Consider the following 26,217-nt stretch of genomic DNA (forward strand, 5'->3'; position numbering starts at 1 on the left):
GGCCCCACATATTTGTGTGGTTGGAAAGCCTTCGGAGAGCAGTTTGTGCTCCCCCGATGGGGTGAGGATCCAGACTCAGGACTCTTCCAGAATATGGTGCGATGGTAAAGCTTCACTTTCATGATGGAAAGGGCAATAAAACTGGGGTCAGAACCTGAAGCAGATCAGTTTCAGCATATAGAGAGAGAGAGGTATACATGTGATGTTACTGCAAATATTAAACAGTCTCTGATGAGGAAAAAGACAGCCTTGGGCCACCCTCACATGGTGAAAGAAAGAAACCCAACAACAAACACCCTTTTGTGATTTTTGCATTCAGCTTTATTGGCAATGCATGGCCTGTGTGTGCTGTCACCATCTAATCCATTAAAACACCTGCACTTTTCAAAGGAGTTCAAAGCTCCACCATCTCATGAAACCTCGACCACAAAAGCTTCTAAGCCACCCAAATTTACAACCCAAAAGCACTCTCTATACAAGTTAGTCGGCAAGCTTCATGGAGTTCTAATGCTTCATGTAATTGTTTGGATTGGATTCTTGGATTTATTAGGTTTATATAGGCAAATTTTATATTTTAGATAAGAAAAGCTTATACAAACATTGAAATCTGCAACATACAACTGTAGAAGCCAAAGATTAGTAAGTAGCCAATCAACTAAAAGCCCGACCAATAAGATCAATCCAAACAAGGAATTCATAACAACATTAACATAGATGCAAAAGAATCTGAGAGAGAATCTCATAATACTTAAATTAGACATGTAATTAACAGGCCAGCGGCGAGACACGGAACATATAATTACGGGTTCCATCAATTATACCCAAGACCAGATTAAACAAGAACAGTCAATTGCATCAAATCATTGCATTCCAGATAGAAGGGAGAGGCCAAAATCATTTATTTGAAAGCAAACTTACAAGTCCCTTTAGAGGCCATTGCCTTAAAAATCTTCCCCTGCTATTAACTTCACAGGAATGTCCAGTTACAAATCCTCCTTACATTCCTGTAGCCTAACATTAGATTTTGCTTTTGCTAAAATTCCCAAGTAAAATGAAAGACAATGAACAAGTCAAATTCAAGAGAAACACTTTAAAAACAATCACTTCACCTTCAAGAAACAATGCAAGAAAGCCACACAAACAGCTGAACTTCATAAACATCAGTAACTACAATGTGTTGAATGTATTACACATGGAAAATACACAAAAGTTATGTCGAATGAAAATAATTACATAAAGTAACTTGTATATAAGCATCAAACGGGGTACTTACTCCTACTTTTCCTCCGCTCACAGGGAATGTGTTGAAGGCTAATAGTACAAGGAGTGGGACAATGACAAACTGGGAAAACTTACAGAAATAAATTGTTATATCTGAGTTCATCAGTAGTCAATAGATCCCACGGATGTAATTCCAGTGCTAAGGTTTCTTGAATCCTGCCGGCTCACAAACTCATCACAGCCGTTACTAGAGGGCCTCTGGACAGGGAGCGAACTCAGAAGCTCCCTACCTGACTGACCCATTTGTTGCACTTCCTGAGGTGAGAGTATCTTGATACACCACACATTGTTCACAAACTCCCTGGAAGCAAAGTAGCATAAACGCATAAGATGTCAATCATATTCCAGAAGCTTCGAAGGGATAACAACAGTCAACCATAAGCTATATTATGACCGGAGATGAGAAAAAAGCATCAATATACCATGCAACAGAATACACGTCAGAAGAAAATTCAGAAAGTACTACAGCATTGGCAGCTCAACAATACAGAAAAGAAAGGATCTACTTCACAAGTACTCGCATGATGTCTCCTAGGTGCATGGCTCCTTATTCAATGTATGGATGTAAGTAAAACATTGGAATCAAAATTTATCAGAGTTCAGAATTCGAAGCAATTCCAGTGTCAATCACAAACATCAATGAATTGACCTCAAAAGTTTCACACAGTTGATGTTTGCGCCTAATCCCTATCCAATGAGGCCAAACATCAAGAAACATCACACATGTTGTTTGCTTCAAATATGGCAATTGTTTAATCAAATATGAATAATAGACACAATAGATGCACAAGCCATAACATTTTAAATGAACCAGTCAATTTTTGAAATGTTGTTTCTTTTAGCATCAATCTACAACTACAGCAGCAACAAAGAAAGAGGAAAATGATAACCACTATCTGGGAAGGTTGGAACTTACTGCCATGGATCGTCACCAAGGAGAAGAACATCATTCTCCCGATCCACAAATACAAGCTGCCAGCCTGATCTCATAGGGTCTTCCAAATGGCCTTCAAGGCCAAACATCTGCGCAAGTTCACTTCGCAGTTGATGATAGCTACTGAACCTGGTGATGTCCAGTGACCGTCCGAAGGACCCTGACTTGTAAACCTGTCAACAAATACAGAATCCAGCTTAGTGAGCTATCTTCAGATCAAAATGACATCAACATGCTTGTTGAAGCTAAAGTAAAATAAATTATAACAAACACTAGTGAAAAGAAGTAACAGCAAGCATTCTACCAATGTAAACAAAATGAGTTTACCCCTTTACACATGCCAGAAACATAGTGTGCATACACACACTTTGGAACAAATCTAGCTGAACCCCCAGGTCCATATACATATGCCCTTGAAACCAATAGAACATATTAAAAACCCCAAATTCTAATGTTTTGTGATCCCTATCAAAAGGAGACGAAGAGAGCAACGGAAGCACGAAAAAAAAGTACAATGGAATGTGTAAAGTAATATTTATAAAATACAGGATGAAGAGGTGAAACCATCACAAGAGCAGCAATTAAATATAATCTGAATTCCATGAAACAGGATGAAATCTTATGGATGAACCAACAGGAAAAATCACAGACAAGTCCTCTCACCTTAACAAAGGTTCTGGTTGGGGGATTCACTTGGCCTGTGTTTTCTGGGGACTGTAGAAAACTTGAGTCATCTAAGCAACTGGAAGTTGTCATAGCTGAACTAAGCGGAAAATCAGTGCTTGCAGCATTCATAAAATTAGAAGCAGCAAATGGCACTGCCATTGAATCAGTTTCACTGCCAATGCCTCGTAAGCTTGACATTCCATTTTGCATCAGAAGAGAGGAGGAATCTATATTGACCCCAAAAAGAAAATGACTTTGGGGATCCGTACCGTTCTCTTGGTCTACCACACATTCTCTACCGGGGAAAGGTGGCAGTGAGACTGAATTTTGAGAAGCATTAGTTTGTGGAAGTGAGCAGAGCTGTTCAACATGGGGCAGACCACATTTAGCTGCTCTAGAAGAGAGACTAGGTTCAACTACAACTCCCTTTGGAACCCATGCAGCAGAGGACACAAGACCATTGCTTCTTGGCAAATTAAGCAGGTGAGATGTTTGTTCATGGGAAAATGAACCCAAAAGACCATGGAGGGGAGAAATACTGGATGATGTAACAGGGATCCCTCCAGAATCTGTAAAGTTTGTCTGCTCACACAAAGAAGACATAGTCTGTAGGGACGGAGGTTGAGCATGAGATGATGATACAAGCTGAGAGAGTGTGGAGACAACTCTAGGGTTCTGGGGATCAGACGGTTGCTGCTGTTGCTGCTGAATCTGTGGATGTGGATGTGGATGTGGTTGCTGTTGCTGCTGAATCTGTGGATGTGGATGTGGTTGCTGTTGATCATTATAGGTGTGACGCTGTTGCAGCTGTTGCTGAATAAGCTGCGCCTGAGCCTGTGCATGAGCCTGAACCTGTGCCTGTGCATGAGCCTGAACCTGTGCCTGTGCATGAGCCTGAACCTGTGCCTGAGCCTGAGCCTGAGCCTGAGCCTGAGCCTGAGCCTGAGCCTGTGCCTGAGCCTGAGCCTGTGCCTGTGCCTGTGCCTGCACCTGAGCCTGAGCCTGAGCCTGAGCCTGTGCCTGAGCCTGAGCCTGAGCTTGAGCCTGATTTACTTGAACAGTCTGAAGGAAAGCATGCTGAGATTGAGGTTGTTGCAAAATCTGCCTCTGAATGAGAGATCTGTTTGAGACATTCTGAGGTTGCTGGAATTGGAGAACAGATGGAGGTGCCTGTTTAGAAGGATCCCCAGCTCTCATTTCCTGAAGCGCTGCAGCAGCCATTGCTTGATACATATCTGACTGCAGGCCAAGCATGGAGGCATCTAGCCTTGGCTGCATCCAAGGTGTAGCCCCTAATCCCTGAAAATTTAGGGATTGAATACCCCTATCTCCACCATCTCCCCGGAGCCACAGAAGTGGAGAATTAATGCCCAAATCATCATCCTTGATGCCTATTACGAGAGAAGGGATGAAAAGACAAACCAAAAACAAAATGTTAAATTGAAATCGATACAGTTACAGAAAGACCTTGGTTGCATGTTACACCTAGATAAAGAAAATAAATAATTTTACCATAAAAAAAAATAATAATAAGAAATAAGAAAACTTACCATGGAGGGAGGGTAGTCCTGGAGGCCACGGCCGCTTAAGTCTGAGGGGGAATGGTGATGGATACATCGGAAACGTTGTTAATGGTTCAATCTCCCACAAGGAAACCCTTGGCTGTCTCTCCCCTGCAGTGGATTCATCCCATCCAACCTGCAATGATAGAAGCAGCCATCAAAGAGAAAACCATACTTAGATCTTTAAGCACATTAGCTGTTAAGTACAATCAGGAAAATCACCCAAGGTTAACTCCACATACCTTCACTGAGCGCCAATGTGAGTTTGGCCAACGAACACTATCCAAATCACTTATGTCAGTAATTGTGCCCATATACCTGGGAACAAACATAATTTAATGATCAGTGCCTACTGCCTATTAAAGCAGACTGAAACCAGAAAATGACTAGAAGACATAACCAATAGGACTGTTCATTGGTTAAAATGCGCATATTTGAATTACTAAAACCACTTCATAAATTTTCCTAACTATAAGGAGGTGGTACCTGAGGAACAGAAGAAATAAGGAAACGGTATAAACAGCAGAAATAAATCAAATCATGCCTTTTGGATGGTGGCAACAATCTCAGCACAAACCTATATACAGAAAGAAAACAATAATGCTACAGATGACCACTCTGGTTGTTCCATCACATGACCTATGCCGAGTTTAAACCAACTAGCAAGAATAATTCCCTATCCATAACATTTAGAACTCAAACCTCTCACTGGGGAGTTCATGCATTCACTGACACTCCTTAAGGCCTTCAGGACTCTCATATTTAGTGAGCAGTCACCTCTTCCATTCAGAAGAAAGTGAGACACCACAAAAACAAAACTAGACGACCAACTTAATAAAGGCCCAGCATATTTCCAAGATTAGACACTACAACGATCTTTCCAGCTTCAAACCATGATTACCCTCCACATTCACCCACTTCTGCACCTTAAAGCTGATTTGGAAAGTTATTGGTTCTGAAGTTGATTAGGCATATGTTTAAATGTAGTTGTTTAAAAAGAGTGACTTAGACCTACCGACGAACACTTGACTCCTCAGTCTCAAACAGCATCCTAAAGCGCATGCCAACAGAAACACGGGTATGATAGACTGCCTTGATGTACTTTGCCAAAGGTATGACAAATTCTGACGGGCTAGCCCTGCAAGCAAGCGACACAATTGAGCAAAGCTGAAAAAATAAAATTAGAACTTAAAAATTAATTTTCATCCTGAACCGACTTCTACCTTGGGTTGTAAAATATAGTGAAGCGACTATTTGTTGCAGCTGCATGAGCTGCTGCTGCGAGAAGCCCTATGTGCATGCTGTCACTTGAAAGAACAGATGAAGGCATCACAGTTTGTGGACGACTAGCACGACGAATTCCCAAAAGCAGCTGGTTCTTCTCATTCCTGATGGAGGCAGGATATTTTACAGTGAGCAGTGAAACTAAATCAAAGATCATAGTGTACATCTATCATACAACCGATCATGACCAATGGAAGTGGTTATGCAACTATTACATATGGTGGCATACATGCTTGAAGAAGAATCACCCACTTCAACAGTTCCCCACAGTACAAAGTGCACACAAGCTACTGCCACTGCAGGGAGTTGGGAGGGTCATAACATATGCAGCCTTACCCCTGCTTTTACAGAGAGGCTATTTCCAGGACTTGAACCAGTGATTATTTAGCCACAATGGTGCAACCATTGCATCAAGGCCCACCTTTTATCTACATCAAAATTCAACCCAGAATGACACTGTAAATGTGTTCAAAGTCTTTATTGACTGTCGAAGCAGATCTATAACTCTAAAAAGTCATTTAATCAAGTCGATTTTCATAAACTTCATACAAATGCACCAAATGGACATTCCAAACAGAGGCCACTCCCAACCATAGTTCATCCTGATCCAGCTAATCACTAGTGAGAATAAACAATGGAAAGCAATGCAGAACTTGACTACTGATACCAGATGAAAAGGACGGAGTCGCCAGCAACAAGTCTTTTTGCACTTACGAACACACTCCATCCTGTTGTAAGAAGATGCCGCTTCGGCTGGCCTACAGTTGAAAATGGAATACATCAACGCAAAGAACAAAAGACTTGCCCAAAATTGGGTTACTGTTGCTCTAACCCAAACCAGTGAAATAGGCCATACTGAATATATCATATAAACAATAGACTTTTTCCCATACTGAATATATCATATAAAACAATACACTTTTTCCACAAGCCAAATAATAGAAAACTAACCACGAAATATATGCCTGAATTTCCATTCATTATCATGTAGATCTCTTGCAATCAATTCTTGAGCCGGAGGCTGCTGTGAGAAGTCCTGAACAAACAGAAAATCAAAGATATGATTGCACTAATTGAGCCCAGGGGAGAAAAGCCACAGAAGACAGCCTGAGGAGTTAACTTACCAATGGAGGAAAGACTTTTTCTGCTGCCCGGCGAGGCACTGAAAATCCTCCATGTGTACTGGTGTCACTTGCAGTCAATGTCTTACAGAAATAGTTGGTTGGCTGTTTACTGGGGGAACCCAACTCTGCAGGCAGGTAAGGCTCTTTTTGTTCTTGCTGGGGAAAAACAATACTTGGGTTAGAACATCAACAATATTACAAGAAAGCAAATGCATAAACAACAAACGGAGTGATATGATTACAGGACTCAGTGGTTGCAAAGTCATCTGCGCATAAACTTCATCTGTGTCTACATCTGCCTGCAAAGTAATAAAACTTAAGACTTAGGAACAACCATGTAAGAATATTTAAATCATGGCAATAAGCCCCACCAAAAGAACAAAACCTTACATGCATGGTCACATTGTGAAGCTGACATATCAACTGTGGCGGTAAGTTTGGATAATTAGGTATTTGGGCATCCACCTGTTTGTTGGTAGATGCAGCAACCTGCATGGGAAACATTAAGATTTACACACTGGATAATCAGTCAAAGCAGACACAAAAATAGCAAGTTCAACAAATAGTTGATACCTGCCTCGGTAGCTAAAACCATGTTCTCAAAATGATAAAATTAAATTAAAAAAGATGGACAATAAAGGAACAATAGCTTTTAAATTTGCCAAAAATCACAAACCATTAAAATATCTGGCATGGGACAGGGAACAACCTCAGAACAGCTTGGAGCATATTACAATGTGACTTGCCACACAAGATAAAGACACAAGCACAAGCACAGACATAAATCAACTAATATAGGCAAGCACCTATAGAAGATAAATCTGCAAAAATTATCTAGCAAGCGAGATCCAAGCTATTCTAAGCAAAGGCGAAAAGCTTTCTGCACCCCTATCCACGCAAAGATAAAGTTCTGTGATATGTACTTGCTTTTTGGGGAAAACATAACTTCTAGTGATACGAGGATAGCATCCTCACAAAAATCAGGGCGGAAGAATAGAATGGCTGGACTAAGAATGTCCATATTGATATTCAGGAGACAGATTACAAAGCAATAAAAGATCTATTAGGAGAAAAATCCAGCCAAGGAAAAATCTTGAAAGTAAAAAAGCTATTCCTATCTTACTGTTAAAATTATTTCCTTAGAAGCCGTGAATTTTAGCTAAGATATTCAGAATGTCACATCAATCTAAAGAACTTCTTCTTTGATCATTTGGAGATGGAGAAAAAGAGAAATCACCCGCAGCGGGGGAGGGGAGCAGTCGGATTGAATGTAGCCAGCATTCAAATGGAGCACCTTGACAATATGGCGTTATAATCAAAACAAAATCTCAGGGGTGGTAGTGACAATCTAACAGGATTCCCAAGTTGACGCACGTGGAATATAGGCAAAAGCATCTGGACGTCAAACAGCCCCCGCAACACCACCGTGTAAATGGCGCCCCGTGACAATAACCTCAGTAATATAAGCAATGAGTGGAGCATAAATTAGTTGGTCATACCCCCATGGAAGCATGGCTACGTGTATCACAGTAAGCAAATTCAAATTTAAGTAGACAGACCTGCTCACTATGACCCTGAGGGAAGTATACCACACGGCTCCCAACCGCAGGTAGAGAAACAAGAGGTCCCGCACACGCATGCCATAGCTCAGAATTCAGGCATCTCTTTTCCCCTGAAACATGTTCCACCAACCATAGCTTAGGAAAAGAACAGGGTTCTGCACATAAAATGACCCAATAACACTAAACACAAAAGACCAGTGAGGAATAGGAATAGGATCTTCTCCGCTCCTCCTTTGCCGGCGGATACATACCATACCTCACATTTTAAAAAATAAAAGCCAATATAGAGGTTGGAAAGCAGATATTTCAGAAGAAAAATACCATCTAAGCAAGTTAGAAACTGATAGCTGAAACCCCCAAATTCACTGAACTGAATGCTAACAAAATAGCAGAAAAGGTAGTATTTTAGGAGAAAGATCATATAGGTAGTCAGCTGCAGATAGTTCAAACCTCGAAAGGGCATACTGATGCATCAGAACACTGAAGCAATACAGATGGAAACATGAAAGACTACCAAATTCGAAAGAACGGGAGGGGCAAAGAAAAAAGCATTGAGAAAGTCTAGAGCACATAAACTCACCTTCTTGGGTCTGCTGAGTGAAGCCAGAGGAAGAGAGCCTCATTTTGCAGATTCAGTATGACTTTTCACAGAGAAGTTACTAAACGAGCCACACAAGACCCAAAACGAAGGCTAAACCACAGAAACGAGCAAAACTTTCTCCAAAAGGTTCGCTTTCACTCCCTTCTTGCCCCAGACAACCATACCTCCACTTCACCTTGCTCAAATCCAATAACCCACATACAATTGACCTGAACCTATCAACCCCATCTGTTTAATGTCTTCTTCCAAGCAAAACACGACCTCAACTATCCACAAGAAATATTAAACGACAAATCTGATATTAACTTCAAAACCTTCATCAGCAACAGAGAATAACCCACCCTCCCACCCCCACCTTCACTCAAAACCACTTCCACAACAGAACACCATCACTTTCAGCCCCATCCATCCCAGATCCTCACCAACTGAAACCCTTCCCTTGCACTTCAATCACCAATCACTCAACCTGCAATTCCAGAAGATGGTACCCCACACATTCCGAGCTTACAACAGAGCTCCTAGGGTTTCCACATAAGAAAACAAGCAGAACACCCAAACCCACCTGCAGAAAACGACGAAACCACTCAGATCTCAGTTATTCTGAGCTACTTCAATCAAAAAAAGAAAACCCCTCAACATTTCCAGAATAGAAACAAAGCCAGAATAGAACACTAACCCTAACCTGATACTTCAAAATCCAAGTAACTCAGATCACCCACTCCAATACAAAACAAACACGAGATTCCAAAATTCCAACTCCTAGCCTTGCATTTCTCAGGAGGAAACCATTGGAAGGACTTCCCCCCAAATCCAATTTGCAGAGAAGTATATTTCTCTCTCTCTTTCTTCCCCAAGCTGCTGAAAATCTGCAAAATCACACTCAACACAGTTGCTTTTCCCTCTCTCTCTCTCTTTCCCAACTCTACTGCTTCTTCTTCTGCTCTTCTCTTTCTCCTTTGCTGTAATCAATCAATAAAACCGCCATTATTTTCTTTCTCCATTTTTATACAGAGAAGAGAGAGAGAGAAAACATTGGAATTTAATCTTTTTCTTTCTGGGTTTTACTGTTTTCTGATGTTCTCTCTACTTTTCACAATCAAAATTCATACACATTCAGTCATACACGCCATGGCAAGCACATATACGTACCAATTCAGAAATCAGAAATGGATATTCTTTTGTTTACGATAACACCCCTCCATTTAATCTTTATTGCAAGAATTGTCCTCCAATGAGTTGGCTGATAGCTGTGAGCATTGATTGAAGTGCATGGCTTGGAGAGTAGTGTGTTCGTGTGCTTCTTGAGTCAACTTTGACCTTAAACCTTTCACCCATTAAAGGCTCAGTTTGGATTCTCACTTCACCTCTCATTTATCATCAAGTTTAAAGTGTTGGTATTGAATAACGTATTTGATTTTAAGAGACGTATCGTCCTGTATTGAGTATTGTATTGCTCTTTATTGTAATTCAATGAAAAAACGTATCGAGATATATCGTATCGATTGAGTCAAACATAGATACGTATCGACTAGTATCGTATGGTATCATGTGATACTTTAAACCTTGTCTATCATCATCAAAAGAGTCATAACAACTAAGTATAAATTTAGAAAAATAAAAAAGATGTGAAAGTACAAAGGTTCGAATCAATGAATTCTTGACCTCCTTAAACTTATTGTCTCAATAAAAGAGGCTATAACCATTTTGTTAGATGTACATATGCAACTTTAAATAACCTAACAATGTAATGATTTGCTCCCCAGTTGCCATCCCTCAAGCATTAAAGTGGGTTTTGATTGGATTTCAAAATTTTATATCAAATGAATCGATTGTAGGTGGATGTTCCAAACACACCCTAGTTGACTGTACTTTTAATACTCATTTTATATTTTTATGATTCAAAACTTTTCTGGGGTGGGTGAGTTTCAACTCCATGATATATTATGTGAATAATTCTTGCATTAATTATTAGTTATTAATTTTTTTAATATTTTAAACTACAAAACACTAAATATTTTATTTTCAAATTTTATTATAAATTTTGTACCAACTAACATAAACAATATGTGATTGGATGTAACGTAGCATAATTAAGGTAATAGTAATACTAGTTTTTAATTGCTTTTAGTAATTATTTTAAATGATTAATAAGCTTCACATAACTATTAATGCAAATGGTATGCATTAATTAATGTATTAATTGATGGGATTTATATAGAATTATTCTTTTTGGTAGATCAGTCTTTTCATATGAAAAGTGATTCATGGGGTTGCTGATGTAAGTCAGAATTCCTTTTACCAAAAATTTATAAATTCATTTATGTTTGGAAAGGAGTAGCAAGTCATAAACTTTACCTAAAGCTTATTATAATTTAAACTCTTCCTAATTTGGGTTAAATATTTAATTATTGGCCTTATTTTTTTTGTTTTTACAAAAAAAATGACTATTTAATTTTTCTTAGAACATTATCAAGTTACTAATTGAGGATTGATTTTGTGAGTTATAAGAGTTGTTAATAAGTTTTCAAGTCAAGCAAAACTACCATAAACTACAACATTTTAAAAATTATAATTTGGATTTTATCCTTCAAATCTAATACACTGTATTATTCAAGTGTTCCAACTCAATAAACATTATTTTGTCATGTATTCAATATTAATGACAAGTGACTGATTTAGTGAGAATAGACCATATATTTTTGCCCTAAATTAATATTTTATTATTTAACTTCTAACTAAAAATTGCACCTCGATTTTTTTTCAAATTTTTTTTTCAAAATTTTTTTTCAAATTTCACTTTGTTAGGGATCAAATTTGTTCTCTTTCGAGGATTTTATTATGAAAGATAATCTATGAGACTTTCAAAACCATTAAGTCCATCCATTTCTATCAATCAAATATTAAAATGGTTTAATCATCATTCGGTATCTAAATTAAAATATTGATGAAAGAGAAATAACTTGAGCCATCTTTTTATGTCCCCCTCCCCATAGTTCTTCCCAATCCTAACAGTCAACCTAAAGAAAAGTCAAATTAAGAAGGAAAAAAATGGTATCAAAGTAAGTTTGAAAAATCCAACCCTAATGTCGGGTAGAATTGTGAGTTTGGATATAAATATTTTTCATTGAACTATGTTGACACGTAATTTTTATTTTTATTTTCTGAAACACTTAATAAGTTAGATTTGTCCATTTTATGAATTTTTTTTATATGAATTGTGAATCTAAACAATGCGTTAATTAAGTTAATTTGATAAATAAATTGTAGTAGGTCAAGAGAATCTATCTAAATCTTTTGTATGTAAAATATAAAAGAGGGACCCTACTAGAAAATACAAAAAGGAGAGTCTCGAATAAATTTTATTGTACTCATTCATTAAAATTATTAAGGTGACTATCTCATATTCTAAACTACTACCTTAAAAAAAAAAGTTTAATATATTAAACATGTATCAAATAAAAATTCAACAAACAAAAACTAAATAAATATAAAAAGGACAATTATGTTCTCTTTCTCATACACACGCTATAAATACATAATACATGAGGGTTTTATTATCTTTCTCTCAGTGTTTTCCTCACTTTGTAAAGAAGATTAACATTAGAATTTATCCATCTAATACATAAAAGTTCCACCATTGTAAGGTCTCGAGAGAGCAAGACACGCATAGATTATCCTCACTTTTTCAAAGAGTATTCATTTACAATCAGATCATAGTTGACAACTTTACTATTGCACAAAAACTTGCCTTCAAAGATTTACTCCACCTCTATAATGTATATATAATTTAAAAGGTTAATTTATGACCTTTGATTTCCAAGCCATTACAAAATATTTAATCATGTTAGTTGAATCACCGAAGTGTGGTTAACTAATTCACCTTAATATTTTGGTTTAAAATTGTTAAGCCACCTTAAATAAGAGATTTTATATCCATTGGATTAGTAAACTATTTAATTACTTTGATGATTTGAATCAACACTCAATTGATTGAAGGATTGAAGGATTGAAGCACAACCATAAAGTCCACTCTAATTTAAAATCATGAGCAAAGACTACTCTAAATGAGTTGGACTCCTTATGCTAGTTTGCTAACTCAACCATACACTTGATGATTTGTCTTGAATCAAATTCTAAATTTAAGTAACTAAGTGGGAATCCATCAAATGGTGACCATTAATTTGATACTTAAGTAAGTAAAAAGGCCATATAAGGACCTCGATAGTGGTAGACTTTTATGTCCACAAACCCAATGAATCAACCATATGGTAAAGTAGCCAATATAGTTGGTTCTTTCTTGCCATTATAAAAAGGGAAAAAGTAATATGGAGTCAAATCAACTTTAACTTGTAGATAGAGCACATGAAAGCCACCTTTAATATCTTCTCGGTTTGACCATAACACTAGAAGACCTATCAGTTTGAGAGGATGTAAACAGGGTTTGGATCCTCTATTTGAAGCGATTCTCTCAATGAGTGTCTAATAAATTATAGAATTCAGTTCGAATAATATTTTAATCTAAGGGCACTCAGTAAATTTATCCTAACCCTTAGATTAGAATATTCTATGTGACTGAATCCTATAATCCATTGGAGATTTCTTCCAAAGAAAGGAGCCAACACATGTGAACATTGTAATATCTTAGATGAATCCTAATCCGATGCCATGTTCTAGGACTCGAGTCTAGAAGAACAAGTGTGAGCATATTATGATCTATTCAAATGGACAACACAATATCAAAACCCAAACTCCATGAGGGATTCTAAAGAGGGTGTTGTGATCGAATAAAGAGAGGAGAAGGGCAAAAGCTGAGCACACACGCAACTCGAGTGGAAATGCCAGGGGGGGGCCAAGCACACAAGAGGGGCCCCCCCCCCCAATGGGAGAAGGTGGATCCCCAGGGGAAAAGGCCCCCCCCCCAAGCCCCCACCCCGCCATACTTCACCGGAGGGCACCCCAGGCCCAAAAAGAGATGCACCTCAATGAAAGTCATGATTAAGTAAGTTGACATAACTCAAAAGCCCATCCAAGTTTTAGAATGGAATTGAGTAGACTAGAGTTGGACTTCAGTCTTGAAAACTTCATTAAAAAAATGGCCCCCTTTGAGTTTGGAAAATGATGTAAAAAGAATTAAGTCAATTGGTTTTGTAGCTAGGAAGTTTTGGACATAATAGGGTTCTTGGTAATCTTCAATTGCTTTCAGAAAATCGGATGGTCGATTGGACCAGTTTGTTGCCAATCAACCCTTCAATGATCCAGCAGATGGGAATTAACGCACGAAAAAGAACTCAAAATGACCTAAATGCCCCTTAATACTATCCTAAAGGCCCTACCTTAAACCCTCAGTCCATTTTTGAAAACTTTTGAAGTTTGGAGAACGGAAGAAGGGAGGTTAGAGGCAAAGGGACTGGAATCTCACCAAAAAAAATTTTATAGTAACGAAAAGATATATTACTTAAGGATAGTTCTGTGAGACATGATTCTTCTCATAAATAAGAGTTGTATTGCTGCATATTCTATTTGCAGCCAAAAGAGCTAATATAGTAAAGCTAGATAAGAGTGGTGTGGATTTAAAATTACAAAAAGATGCTTCTGCGTAGTTTGTCAAGATGTTAATCAAAAGTTGTGCTGAGGTTATTGGCCAAGATTAGCTTGGTTTGAGGAGTATGCATAGAACTCCATCCTAGTTGTACCATATTTCCTTAAGAGTAATGCAAAGTGCATGCAGATTCTATAGTAATACCCTATTGGATTGCCTCCAGTACTGCCTCCAAACTTCTACCTTTTGTCATTCGCCTAGCACCCATATATTGAATGCATCCATTTTCAACGATCCCCAAGCTCTATCCTATGCTTTGTCGAAGTCTATTATATACCCCTGCACACAACAAAGTAGGTAAGTGTATTGTGTTTATATGGGTGCTATTATTAGAATCTTGCACTCGCCATCCTTCATAGCCATCTTCCTGTATTGGTGTTTGGCCTGCATCAATAATATCGAATTCATCTAAATTCAACTCAACTATCCATTTGGTAACATTGCTTAGAACCATGTGAGGATTTGGTTTTTGTTTATTAAAGATAATTGTATGTCTTTCCTTCCAAAGAAAAAAGCAAGTTATTATAAAGATGGGGAAAAAAACCAGTTCTTTGTTTTCATATCCTATTGTGTAATAACTAGGAAGCTTTTACACAAATGCAGGATTGAGTGATGGGCTAGGTGGCCCGTTCTTAGTCCTAGCGGTCCTAAAATCTAGATTCTTTTGGTCCATTTGCATTGTACATCCACCCAGCCGGTATCCATTCAATTGATACCCAAGAGTGATCCAAAGCCTCACAGATCAAGTCTCATACAATCACCAACCATTCTACACATAGTCCAATCATAAGCAAGAATAAATCAATGTTCTAATATTAAAAAAAGAAATATGTCAAGTAACAAGGATCTCAAAACCAAATTAGAGTGCGAAAGTGATTACAAAACTAAAGTAATCAACTAGAAAGGGAAAAAATATAATCAAAACTTGTATGTGTTACATCAAGTACGTGTCCTTAAGTAAAATATAGTTTCGAAACTTGAAAATCTCCATATCATAAACGGTATAAATCAACTCATGAGTAGAACTAATTCTAATACGCACATTGAGACATGAATATTCCTCACTTTGTAAGAAGTCATAATCCCCAATATCTTGTACACCATAAGGATTGGTCATCGGTGTCTTGTATTCTTGCATTTCTATGACATCTAGATATGCAACAAACTCTAAAACAACAATTTTCCCGAAGGGTGAGCTCAAAAAACTCAATGAGCAGTTCACAAACAAATAACCAATATCACAGTCTAAATCAATACATCATATAGTGCAACGTAACATGAAGCAGAATACAAAAATACAATTATACTCTAATGGATGCTAGTCTCTAATGGTAGATACGCATTAAGATAAAACACCAACCTCCTATGGGTAAGTCTCGTCACTCTGATCTCTTAAGGGTTGGTTACTGGACTTGAGATCCCGAGTAAGGGGTCAAGGCATCATTCTCGAACTATCACCATGGCTGGGGTTTAGGTCACCATTCTCTCACCACACCACTGGCATGAATACTGGTATATGTCAGGGATGTACCTAGCCCAATGCAAGTCATCTACTTAGTCACATAATTCTAGGTCCAGATACCTCCCCTTATACTTCTTGCTTTCTTGGTTCAGTATCCTTTCCTATCTAGAGTCAATGTTTCCTTCTTAGATTACGCCTTCCCTTAACCCTATTGGTCATCCACATATCATGGGTAGGAAACTCTCATGTCCCCTCATGCTTCTCACCTTCTTAGGGCCTGCAAGCCCAATCCATTATATGCAACCCTATCAATGAATGGCCCCCATGACAATGTTGTGTCCCCTTATGCTTCTCATTGTCTTGGACGCCCACCAACCAAATACCGTTGCCATGGATCACTCGGCATCAATACCCTGCCGATAGGGTGATGATATGACGGGGTACCTAACCAAACTCTTCTAGACTTCCTAGTCATGGCATCTAGCAATCGAGAAAAGTGCCGAGGACACCAAAGGATGGCATGCCATACCACCTCTGTTGATGTCCCAAGTAGAAACACCCAAAAAGGTATTCTCCAATTCACAATCACAACATAGATTTACTTTCCACAAGTAGCAAGAAGGTGCAATCACAATCCAAATTCATAACTCAATCTAAGTCCATAAAATCACATGTTGATCCATATATCAATGGCATCATTATTCATTTATACACTGCAATTTCAGAGTCATAATCATCATTCCTAAACCCTAAAATAGCAGCATGTGAAATTATAAGCAAGTTTTATAACAATCAAAAAAGTAACAATGGTTATGTGCAAGTGAACGTTCTCACCTTGCTATTGATTTGCAAACTTGTAAGATAAGTCAAAGAGTATGTTCATGCTTTCCAAAAAGTCCTATTAATATGTTGGTTCGAAGTAAGAAATAACCCTAGAGGTCTGACATTGAAAAGAGAAACAAAAGACCAACACTGCAAGGTGTGGTTGCTTGGGGCAACCAAAGTAGGCTTGGTCGCTTGGGTTGGTCGCCCTGGGCAACCAAGCCAATCAACCAGCCTCAAAGTACTGATAGATTTGACTTAGATCATTAGAAGGATTCCCAATTGGGTTATAAATTACTCCTAAAATACTTAGAAAATACTGAAATAATACTAGAATATGATCTATCATAGTTTAGATATCAAACAAAGCAAAAAGAATGAAAACCTAACGAATCATATATTAGGTCTTCTCCGAAATCGATCCGAAAGATTCACGGATAGGCCAAAGTGAATGGGGATTCACTTTAGAGTAAAGAGGGTAAAAGAAGTAAGTTGATATAGTAATTAGAAGCCTTCAACTAGGTCTTGACAGTAGGGGTAATCAATCATAAAAGAGAACTAGAACGAAGAAGATGAATACTAACTTCTAAAAAAGCAAAATGTCATTCGAAAACCTTGTTGGATGCTCTCTACATTGTATTTCACCTTTGATGATTGTTCTCTAATTAGTTCTAACGTTCTCTGATAGCTTTAGATTATAATGATATGTTTTAGAATGAAAACACATTAATTAGGGCTTCAAAAATCAAGTTTCCAAAATTGTCCTTTTTTCTACTGGAACCAGGCTGGTCATTTGAGGCAACTAGGGCAATCAACCAACCCTTGGAACCGTTGTTCTAGGAGCAAAACCAAGACCCTGAAAACCCAAGTTTTGCTTTAGTTCCTATTCTATACTATAGAAGGGTCTTACCTGATATTTAGGACCTTCTACATGTGTCATCACAGTAAACTTGATCCATCTACCAAGTCCATCAACGTCTGAGTTAGATCTCCTTCCAAACTCTGATAAAACTCCCAACTCAAAGTTATCTCCATTTAATTCTATTGATTTGGAATCCAATCCAATGGTCTTTACCTGGATGACCCATAGTTGCTTTCTTCCTACACTCCGTGTTTTCGGACCTACAATATGAATTTTCAGGTTAGGATTGTGGGGATTTCACACGCATAAGATGAAGACATGCCAAACCATCTTTTCCTTGTTGCCGGACAAATCACAAACAGGGTTTGTCCTTGACCACTGGGATAAGATAGACTTAATCGGTAGCCCTACATTCACAAGACGCCAAAAGAAAGTTTTAAATATAGGGTGTATTGGAAGGTAGCATCCAAAAAAATTTCCACCACATGGTAGAATCATTGTAATCCCTTGGGTATCTTTGTTTCAACAATGCTCGCCCCACCAATTTGGTAGAGAACTCACCACTGGATGCAATTAATGATGCCCAATGATCATTTGCAATAGAACTGAAAGTTTGGAAGAGATAGATTGAAAGTTTTATAGGTTTGAGAGATACTCCCTGTTAATTTGGACACTTCTAACCATCTTAGTCACAGTGATTTGTGGAAACCATATATTAGTTTCAGGTTCAGTTGTAGAAATGTTTGGCGAGTTCTTTCGCCAAGGGTCAAACCAAAATGTGTTATCTCTTCCATTTCCTACCTCCCTACTTTCCATTAGTTCAAGTAATGGGATGATGCTACAAATGCTTTTCCAGGGCCAAGATCCATATTTTTTTTTCTTACTCTTAGATCGAAGAAGCTTTTCCTATGAAGATATTTTGCTTTGAAAGTGGCAGCCCACAAAGGAGATGGTTCATTAATCAAACGTCATCCCTATTTGAGTAGAAGTGAAGAATTAACATTCTCCATTCTACGGAAGCCCAGGCCTCCAAACTATTTTTGATGGCAACACATATCCCGAGAGATAAGAGTAAGCTTTTTGCTTTGATTAGGCTTACCAAGTCAGAATCTTTGGCATGAGAGAGTCCAACTGTTTACTTAAGGATCTAGGGAATCTGAAGCATTGCATGTGAAACAAGGTTAGGCTTACCATTGAGTGGAATTTCACAATAAACAAACAAATCAAGTAAACTTTGTTGTCTTCTACATCCACATACGACTTTCGCTAAGTTGGGTGAAGGTTAGAGAGAGAATACATTAGATTGGGGCTAGGAATATGGGATATTCAAAGGGCTTATGGAAGTGGGGATGGTAGGTTAGTCTCTTCATTGAGGAGGGCATGAGAAACTGGCCCAAATTGTTGCAATGACAGCACCGATTCATCCAAACCATGTTTAGGGGTTGTATGATAATGTTCTTGTTTCTTGTGGTTTTTATTCCTTTTGGTGGAAAAGAAGTAGTCGAAATCATGTGTGTATAATCTATTTTATTTCTTATGTTCCTTTTCATTTTTGAAACAAAACTGGTGCTTCGGCACAATTTTGAGTTCACTTTGAAAAACCAATTCTCCACCCTCCCCCCACCAAAATTTTGTTTTTTTTTCTTGAAAAAGCAGAGGGACTTTCTTCTCTTTTTGACATCAAAACATACCCTTCTCTTTTGAAACCATAAAAACTCAATTTTTTTTCTATATATATTTTTTTGAAATAAAAGTTTTTTGTGTAACCATATATGATTTCAACACCATAAATAGTGAAAATGCATATAAACAGAAAAAAATTGTTTCTTATATAAAAACAAGGAAACTGAATAAAAACTTCTCCATACAAGTATACAATCCCTCAAGGACCAATAGAATAATCTTGCATATATGTTAATAAACTTCTGTATAAGTAATAGTATTAGTATGCGTAAAAAATTAATGATAGGTTGAAACAAAGTGAAGCTCAAAGAGGCTTGAGGGTAAGAACTTCCCAATTTGGATTAAGTGTTCTAGAAGCAAATTGATTGACTGCCAATTGATTAGTTGGTCTGTCGGTAAATCGACTAGCTTTTGTTGTAAAACCAATCAAGGAGTCTAGAACGGTAAAAAAATACTTAGACATGTGTATTAATGCTTAAATGTAATTTTTCATTTTTATTACGAATGAAAAGAACTTTCACTATATAAGAAGAAAATTACAATGTATATCTCTCACAATCAATTGGTAACCCATGTTATAAAAACTTTTACCCAAAACCCTAAAACAAAAATATCAAATTTTACAATGACCTAATAAGAAAACACAAGATATATATTTATAGTTTTTAATCGGATAAACAAGTCGACCAATTAGGTAAACTCATACAGTATCGCACGGCCTATAGACCCAAGTCCTTTGTTTCAGAACTGATTGATCAAGATCATAGATGTTGGAAGCTCGAACTACTCAACTCACTCTTTTCTCCAGGAGGAAAGTACAACAATTCAAGGAATTCTTGAGCATATTCCATCGAGATGACCAGTTGGTGTGGGGGGCAGCAAAGAATGGGCTTTTCTCTTGTAAATCCGCATATCATCTATTAAAAAATCTTGAGGAGGAAAAGCTAGAAAACCAACCGAGCACATCTAGAAATCGAAGACAAGTTGAAGATGTTGTATGGAAAAATATTTGGAGCTGCCAGACACTTCCAAAGATTCGAAATTTCCTATGGAGAGCATGTGCACGGGGGGTAGCAACGGGTGAAGAGTCGGTTAGAAGGCGATTCAAATTGATCCTTCATGTTCATACTGTGGGTGCAGTCTGGAAACTATGGATCACATTATTTTTGAGTGTCCGATTGCAAAGCAAGTATGGTTTGGTAGCTCACTTACATACATTCCACCTGAGGAAACACCATTACTAACAGAATGGATCAAAAGTTGGTCCTTGTAAAAGAGATTGGAAAGGAGGTAAGCAAATCGATACTCAACCTATGTTCCTTCATTGTTTGGCACCTTTGGATTGCAAGAAATAACAGGATTTTTGGGAGAAAACAAACTACCCCAAAAGAAATTATTGAGGCAGCTCAAAAAGAACATTCTGAATTTGAGGTAATCAAGACAACAGGAGGTGAGGAAGTGCTAAATAATGCTCAACCTGATGAAAATCAACAAAAATGGGAACCTCCGCCTCAAGGTAAATTAAAGTTGAATTCGGACGTGTCTTGGTGTAAAGGAAGTGACAAAGGTGGTGTCGGTTATCTGCTCAGAAATCATAAAGGAGAAATTTTACTGACGAGTCTCCGAACCGGTACTATGCAACTCGGTGTTGGAAGGGAAGCTATCGCCATGAGAGCTGGATTGATATTTGCACTTTCGGAAGATTGTAATCATCTTCTCGTAGAGTCGATTGTAAAATACTGGTCCAATACATAAACAATGCTTCCGCCTCCCCTCCCCTATGCTTAGCTCCTCCGGTGGAGGATATTAGGGAGTTATGCTCATCTTTCCTCTCGTGCTCATTCTGTTTTGTTCCAAGAGCGATAAACGCAGATTGCGGATGCTCTTGCAAGGAGGGCCCTGTCGATCCCGTGTACGACGGTTTGGCCTATTTCCGTTCCTTGGCTTCAGGAGTTATGCTCTCCAGTTGCCTAGGCTGTTTCGCTGGGTTGCATTTTCTTTCAGTTAATGGAAATTTATTACCAAAAAAAAAAAAAAAGTCCTTTGTTTCTATCACAAATCTCGTAAATTGTGTCAAAATTGAATAATTTATCAATATATATATATATATATCAATAGAAGTCGGTCTTCCAAATAAAGCTTAAATTTGATTGAACATTTCCTACCTAAAGTTGACTTATGATTACAATTTTTAACTCAAAACTCACTGAAGCTGGACAAACTTGCCACCATGGTCCTCACTTCTCATACTCACCAAGGCCAGTTTGACCATCTGATAGGACCACTTTGATCTTCTCAAGCTTCCTTCCACAAGCTTAGTTGAAGACAAAATTGAAAAAATCTTTGGATGAGATTCTAGGACCACATGCACACGCTTACACTCTTACCCCAAATTCAATGATAATGATCTAAAATGGCAAATTTCAATCAAAATCCCTTGGGAAAAAGATGTTAGTGTGCACTTTTAATTTTGTCATTAAGAGGAGGGATTACATGTTACACTTATAGTTTTTCTAAATAAAATTTTAGGTAATTACATGATGTAGAGGGAAAGATTTATTATCGAATGTAATTTTTGTATATTATTTTTCTAATATTATCAGTTACCAATTCCAAAAAAAAAAAATAAATAAATAAATAAAATAAAATTTTAGGTGTGGATCTTTTTAGTGAGGCCTAAATTTTTGTTGGGTCCCTTTTATGTCATAAATTACGTTTATATCTTAACAATGTTTGAGATGGTTAGCCTAATTCAAATTTCAACGATTGAAAAACCAAAATATACTCAAGGTATTAATAAATATAATTCAACTAAAATACTCCAGTACCCTATTCTTAAAATCAATATGGGTGGGTGACTAATCTTCTTCCTTCCTACCGAGAAAAAAAAAAAAAAAAAAAAGACTAATCTTCTCCCTTCACCATGTCATAAATCACCCATCATCAACCCGTCAATCGTTGAAATCACCCACATAAGAAGAAAAAAAATCATCAATAAGGGACCCACATTTAATTTTTTTTTAAATATCATTTATGTTGTGACATATGGATTAAAAAAAAAAAAAAAAGAGCAAATTGCCTTGACACCCCAAAATGGAGGCCTTAAAGCACTGACACCCCCACTTTATGTTTAAAAAGCGCAGAGATCCCAAAATTAGATTTTCAATGGATATATTTGTCCAATTTGTCACTGAAAACCTTTCAAACATTGTTTATTATAGGAAATTTTTGGAAAAAAACAGTGATTTAATTGTTTTCAGTGATAAATTTGACAAATATATCCAATGAAAATCCAAATTTAGAGTCTCTGTGCTTTTTAAACATAAAGTGAGTTGTCAAGGCTTTAAGGCTTCCATTTTGGGGTGCCAGTGCAATTTGCTCAAAAAAAATATGATATATAGAATTTATTGTCAAACTAAATATCAGAAGGTTTCTCATAAAAAATATATATAAAAGAAGTTTACAACTAGAATAACCCTGATTATATGCACGCTACTTTTCTTTGTATATTCTCTACCATATTTATATGATTTCACCACCAAAAAGTTGTTCCATGGCAATGACCCATACCTCTTAGTGAAGAGGTGGTGAACATAAATGATATTTATATATAATTTTTTTATTTCACAACATATGATGTTAATCTTATGTACTTCAATATCTGAATACTGGATCTTGTAATTAAACCTGTAAACAAATCGGATTCAATTTAGATACACCAATATCAATATCCAAATTCAACAAGCAATACCGCTATCTGACTTCGATCTCATGTCCGGCGGACCTTTATAGAAGGTATGCGAATTCAAAATTAGAACTTTATCGGATATTTGATAAATACCCAATCTAATAAATTATCCAAATACCAATTGTTGGTTGTCATTTTTTATTTCCAGTTTCCTATTTTCAAATATGATTATCAGCTCCATGGGAAAGAAAAAATGTTTAATCTAATGGTTTTTTTCATAGTTTGGGCCATTGGTTACAAATAATTGATAGAGCTTGGGTGAGGTCAACCTGTTAATTAGGGTAAACTAGTAGAAACTTTAGTGAGTGCTAAAATGTCACTTGGTCAAATACAATTTAGAATTTAAACATCCTACTTATTTCCCTCTAATCGAACGTTATCCAATTCGATTGAGCATTTATCTGAATCCGAATCTAATTGTTTATCAGGCAAATATGCAAATATTTTGATAAAAAAAAATTGAACTTCGAACACCCTTAAATGATTACGAATACAAATTCAAATATATATTTCTGACTATACAATTTCAGATCAACTTGTAGCCAAATAATTCAAATTCTCCAAAATATTTGGTGCATGGCAATCCAAGGAGATCTAACTCACATAATTGCTAGTACAGATGTCGACTGGATTTATTAATATATGATAGTTGATAGCTTGACAACCTCCTTCTACCTACCTTTGTTTCAAGTCATTTCCAAAACAACTTAAATTAGATGGAGATGAATATTGTATCAGTGGGCTGATATAAAATGCTATTGCCAAGCTGCTGACAGGGTCCACTTAGACATTAAAGCGGTTGTACATTAAGAATTGTGGAGCTTATTTTAGCTGTTCCCCCACCCCACTTTTTTTCTATTTTTTTATTTTATCAAATTTATAAGATAAATATAAATAATTTGTTTTTCACAACACCGACAACGAGAGAAATTTCTTATAGTACATCAATGGGAATGTAAAGAACGATAGATAAAAGAAAGGAATAATAATACAAACGCTATGTCACAAGATGATTTCTTACTTAAAATATATTAGGGTAATTTTCATCTGGACCCCCTAAGGTTGGTTCAATGTCACTTTAATTGAAAAAATTCTCCTGCATATGGCTCCCCTAAGGTTTCTAGAAAGGATTAGTTAAGGACAAATCATAATTTTGATAACCAAAATACCCTTATGATGCAATGGTCAAGATTATACCATGTATGTCATTTTGATTTAACGGTTTATGTTAAAAGACAAATTATAATTGCAATTTTAAATTTTTATCTTATATTAAAGGTTCTTATGATTTTAAATTTACAAGCTTATACCCTTTGATTAAACTAAATGAAATCCCATTCCGCAAGAAAAGAAAACGAATCCGAGATCCACAAAATTTCGCAAATAAACGAGGCACGAAGCTTTAAACAGTTGTGTAATCTATCGGATTGAACAAACAAATTAAGCGAATATTGAAATTGGGTATTGGGCGACCGGCAGGGGATCTCCAATAGAGAAGAAATCCCACCTCACACCCAAAGTATAGTGCTCTTTGGAAGAAGTCAAGGCTTGAAGAGCAAACAAGCTTCTCCTCGCAAACCTACTCGACCAAGAACGCAAGCAGAAGCACCCCTTCGCAAGTAGAACATGCTTAATACCATCCACAATGAAACCCTAGAAATGACCGATATGGCATTCTTCTTCATTTCATGGCGCTAGAATCAAGTAACCGAACGAGAACCGGCACCACACATTGTGCAACGGTGATTAAGACGTTCTTATCGTCCTCCTCAAGTAAGCTCAGCAAGGAATCCATGGCGGCGCTCCTCGATTCGGGATTCCCTATCTGCAAGAGAGTGATCCTTCTTCCCTTCTCTACCTACGACACTGCCTACCATGGCTTCACCGCCTCTCTAGACGAAGAACAAGCAAAATCCCTCCGCCGATCGGACTTTGTTCTGGGTGTGTATGAACACTCTGTTTATAACCTCCACACCACTCGTACTCCTCAATTCCTTGGCCTCAAAACCGAGTTGGGTTTCTAGGCAGGCCATGGGAACCAAGATCTAGATCAAGCCTCCTAAGATCTCATAATCGGTGTTCTCGATACCGGTGTTTGGCCTGAGTCGAAGAGTTTCGACGATTCAGGAATGCCTCAAATCCCTTCCAGATGGAAAGGCTAGTGTGAGTCATGCGCTTACCACCGGAGAGACTGGCATGACGACATTTTATGGCGAGGGAAAGAGCATCTGTGAGGGTTTGGGAGATGGAATAGACGAGTTCTTAGGAAAGTGAGTTAATAGAAAAATAGAGATCCTTGAGATGGGTTGGGAGATCTGTAACCTTGGTTTTGATAAGAACCCACTTCCTTTGAAACTCTGAACATGCGTATTTCCTCCATTAAAGACCCATAATTAAGCTGATACGATAGTTTAAGTTTCTGCTTGTGGATGTCAGTATTCGAAATAGGGTTTTCTTTTCTTGTGTAATGGGAATAGGATCTCATTGAGTTTTGTAAATTTGAAATCTTAAGATCCTTGAACATAAAATAAAAAGATTAAATTACAATTATAATTTGTCTTTTTAACTATAAGGGTATTTTAGTCATCAAAATTATAATTTGTCCTTAATTAATCATTTTTAGAAACCTAAGGGGAGCCATATGCAAAGGAGAATTTTTTTCGGACTAAAAGTGACATGGATCAAACCTTAGGGGGTCCAGATGAAAATTACCCAATATATTAAGATAAAAAAATAAAGAATGTATCAATAAATTTTGGATGGTCAGGTGCCATTCTTCTCATGTGCCTCATATCATCATATTGTAAAAAGCTGAAGTATCTCATTTAGGGAAGAAAAGGAAATGCCCCATTAAAACCTCTGACGCTTTGTACTCCTTTCTCTTCTCTGGTGCTTATATTTTGTATTCTTTATTGAATATAAAATCCATTCACCTAAAAATAGAAATGATAAGAAGTTAAATTCGAAGACTATAAAGCTAAAATGCTTCAATTGCACTGCAATGGCTACCCCACTTAAAGAAAAAAA

The 26,217-nt window shown here is 37.2% G+C and overlaps 1 protein-coding gene across 2 annotated transcripts; it reads right to left on the reverse strand.

The window, feature by feature from the left end:
- Window positions 1-1,122: 1,122 nt before the first annotated feature.
- LOC149028856 (auxin response factor 6-like) lies at window positions 1,123-10,125 on the reverse strand. Of its 2 annotated transcripts, none has more exons than XM_089139216.1 (15): window positions 9,697-10,125; window positions 8,994-9,576; window positions 8,411-8,523; window positions 7,242-7,340; window positions 7,094-7,150; window positions 6,852-7,007; window positions 6,679-6,763; window positions 6,395-6,485; window positions 5,667-5,831; window positions 5,459-5,581; window positions 4,686-4,761; window positions 4,432-4,579; window positions 2,879-4,272; window positions 2,198-2,388; window positions 1,123-1,582 (listed from the first exon to the last, which is right to left on the reverse strand). In XM_089139216.1, the coding sequence occupies exons 2-15, from the start codon at window positions 9,034-9,036 to the stop codon at window positions 1,384-1,386; spliced, it is 2,940 nt and encodes a 979-aa protein (XP_088995342.1). In that variant the 5' UTR covers window positions 9,037-9,576; window positions 9,697-10,125; the 3' UTR covers window positions 1,123-1,383. The 2 variants fall into 2 exon arrangements, with proteins under 2 accessions (XP_088995342.1, XP_088995348.1); XM_089139222.1 differs by having other exon boundaries at window positions 9,691-10,125.
- Between the last annotated feature and the right edge of the window lie 16,092 nt (window positions 10,126-26,217).

This window comes from Hakea prostrata, chromosome 1, assembly GCF_041222555.1.
Source record: "Hakea prostrata isolate BN-2017 chromosome 1, UWA_Hpros_2, whole genome shotgun sequence".
NCBI classification, from domain to species: domain Eukaryota; kingdom Viridiplantae; phylum Streptophyta; class Magnoliopsida; order Proteales; family Proteaceae; genus Hakea; species Hakea prostrata.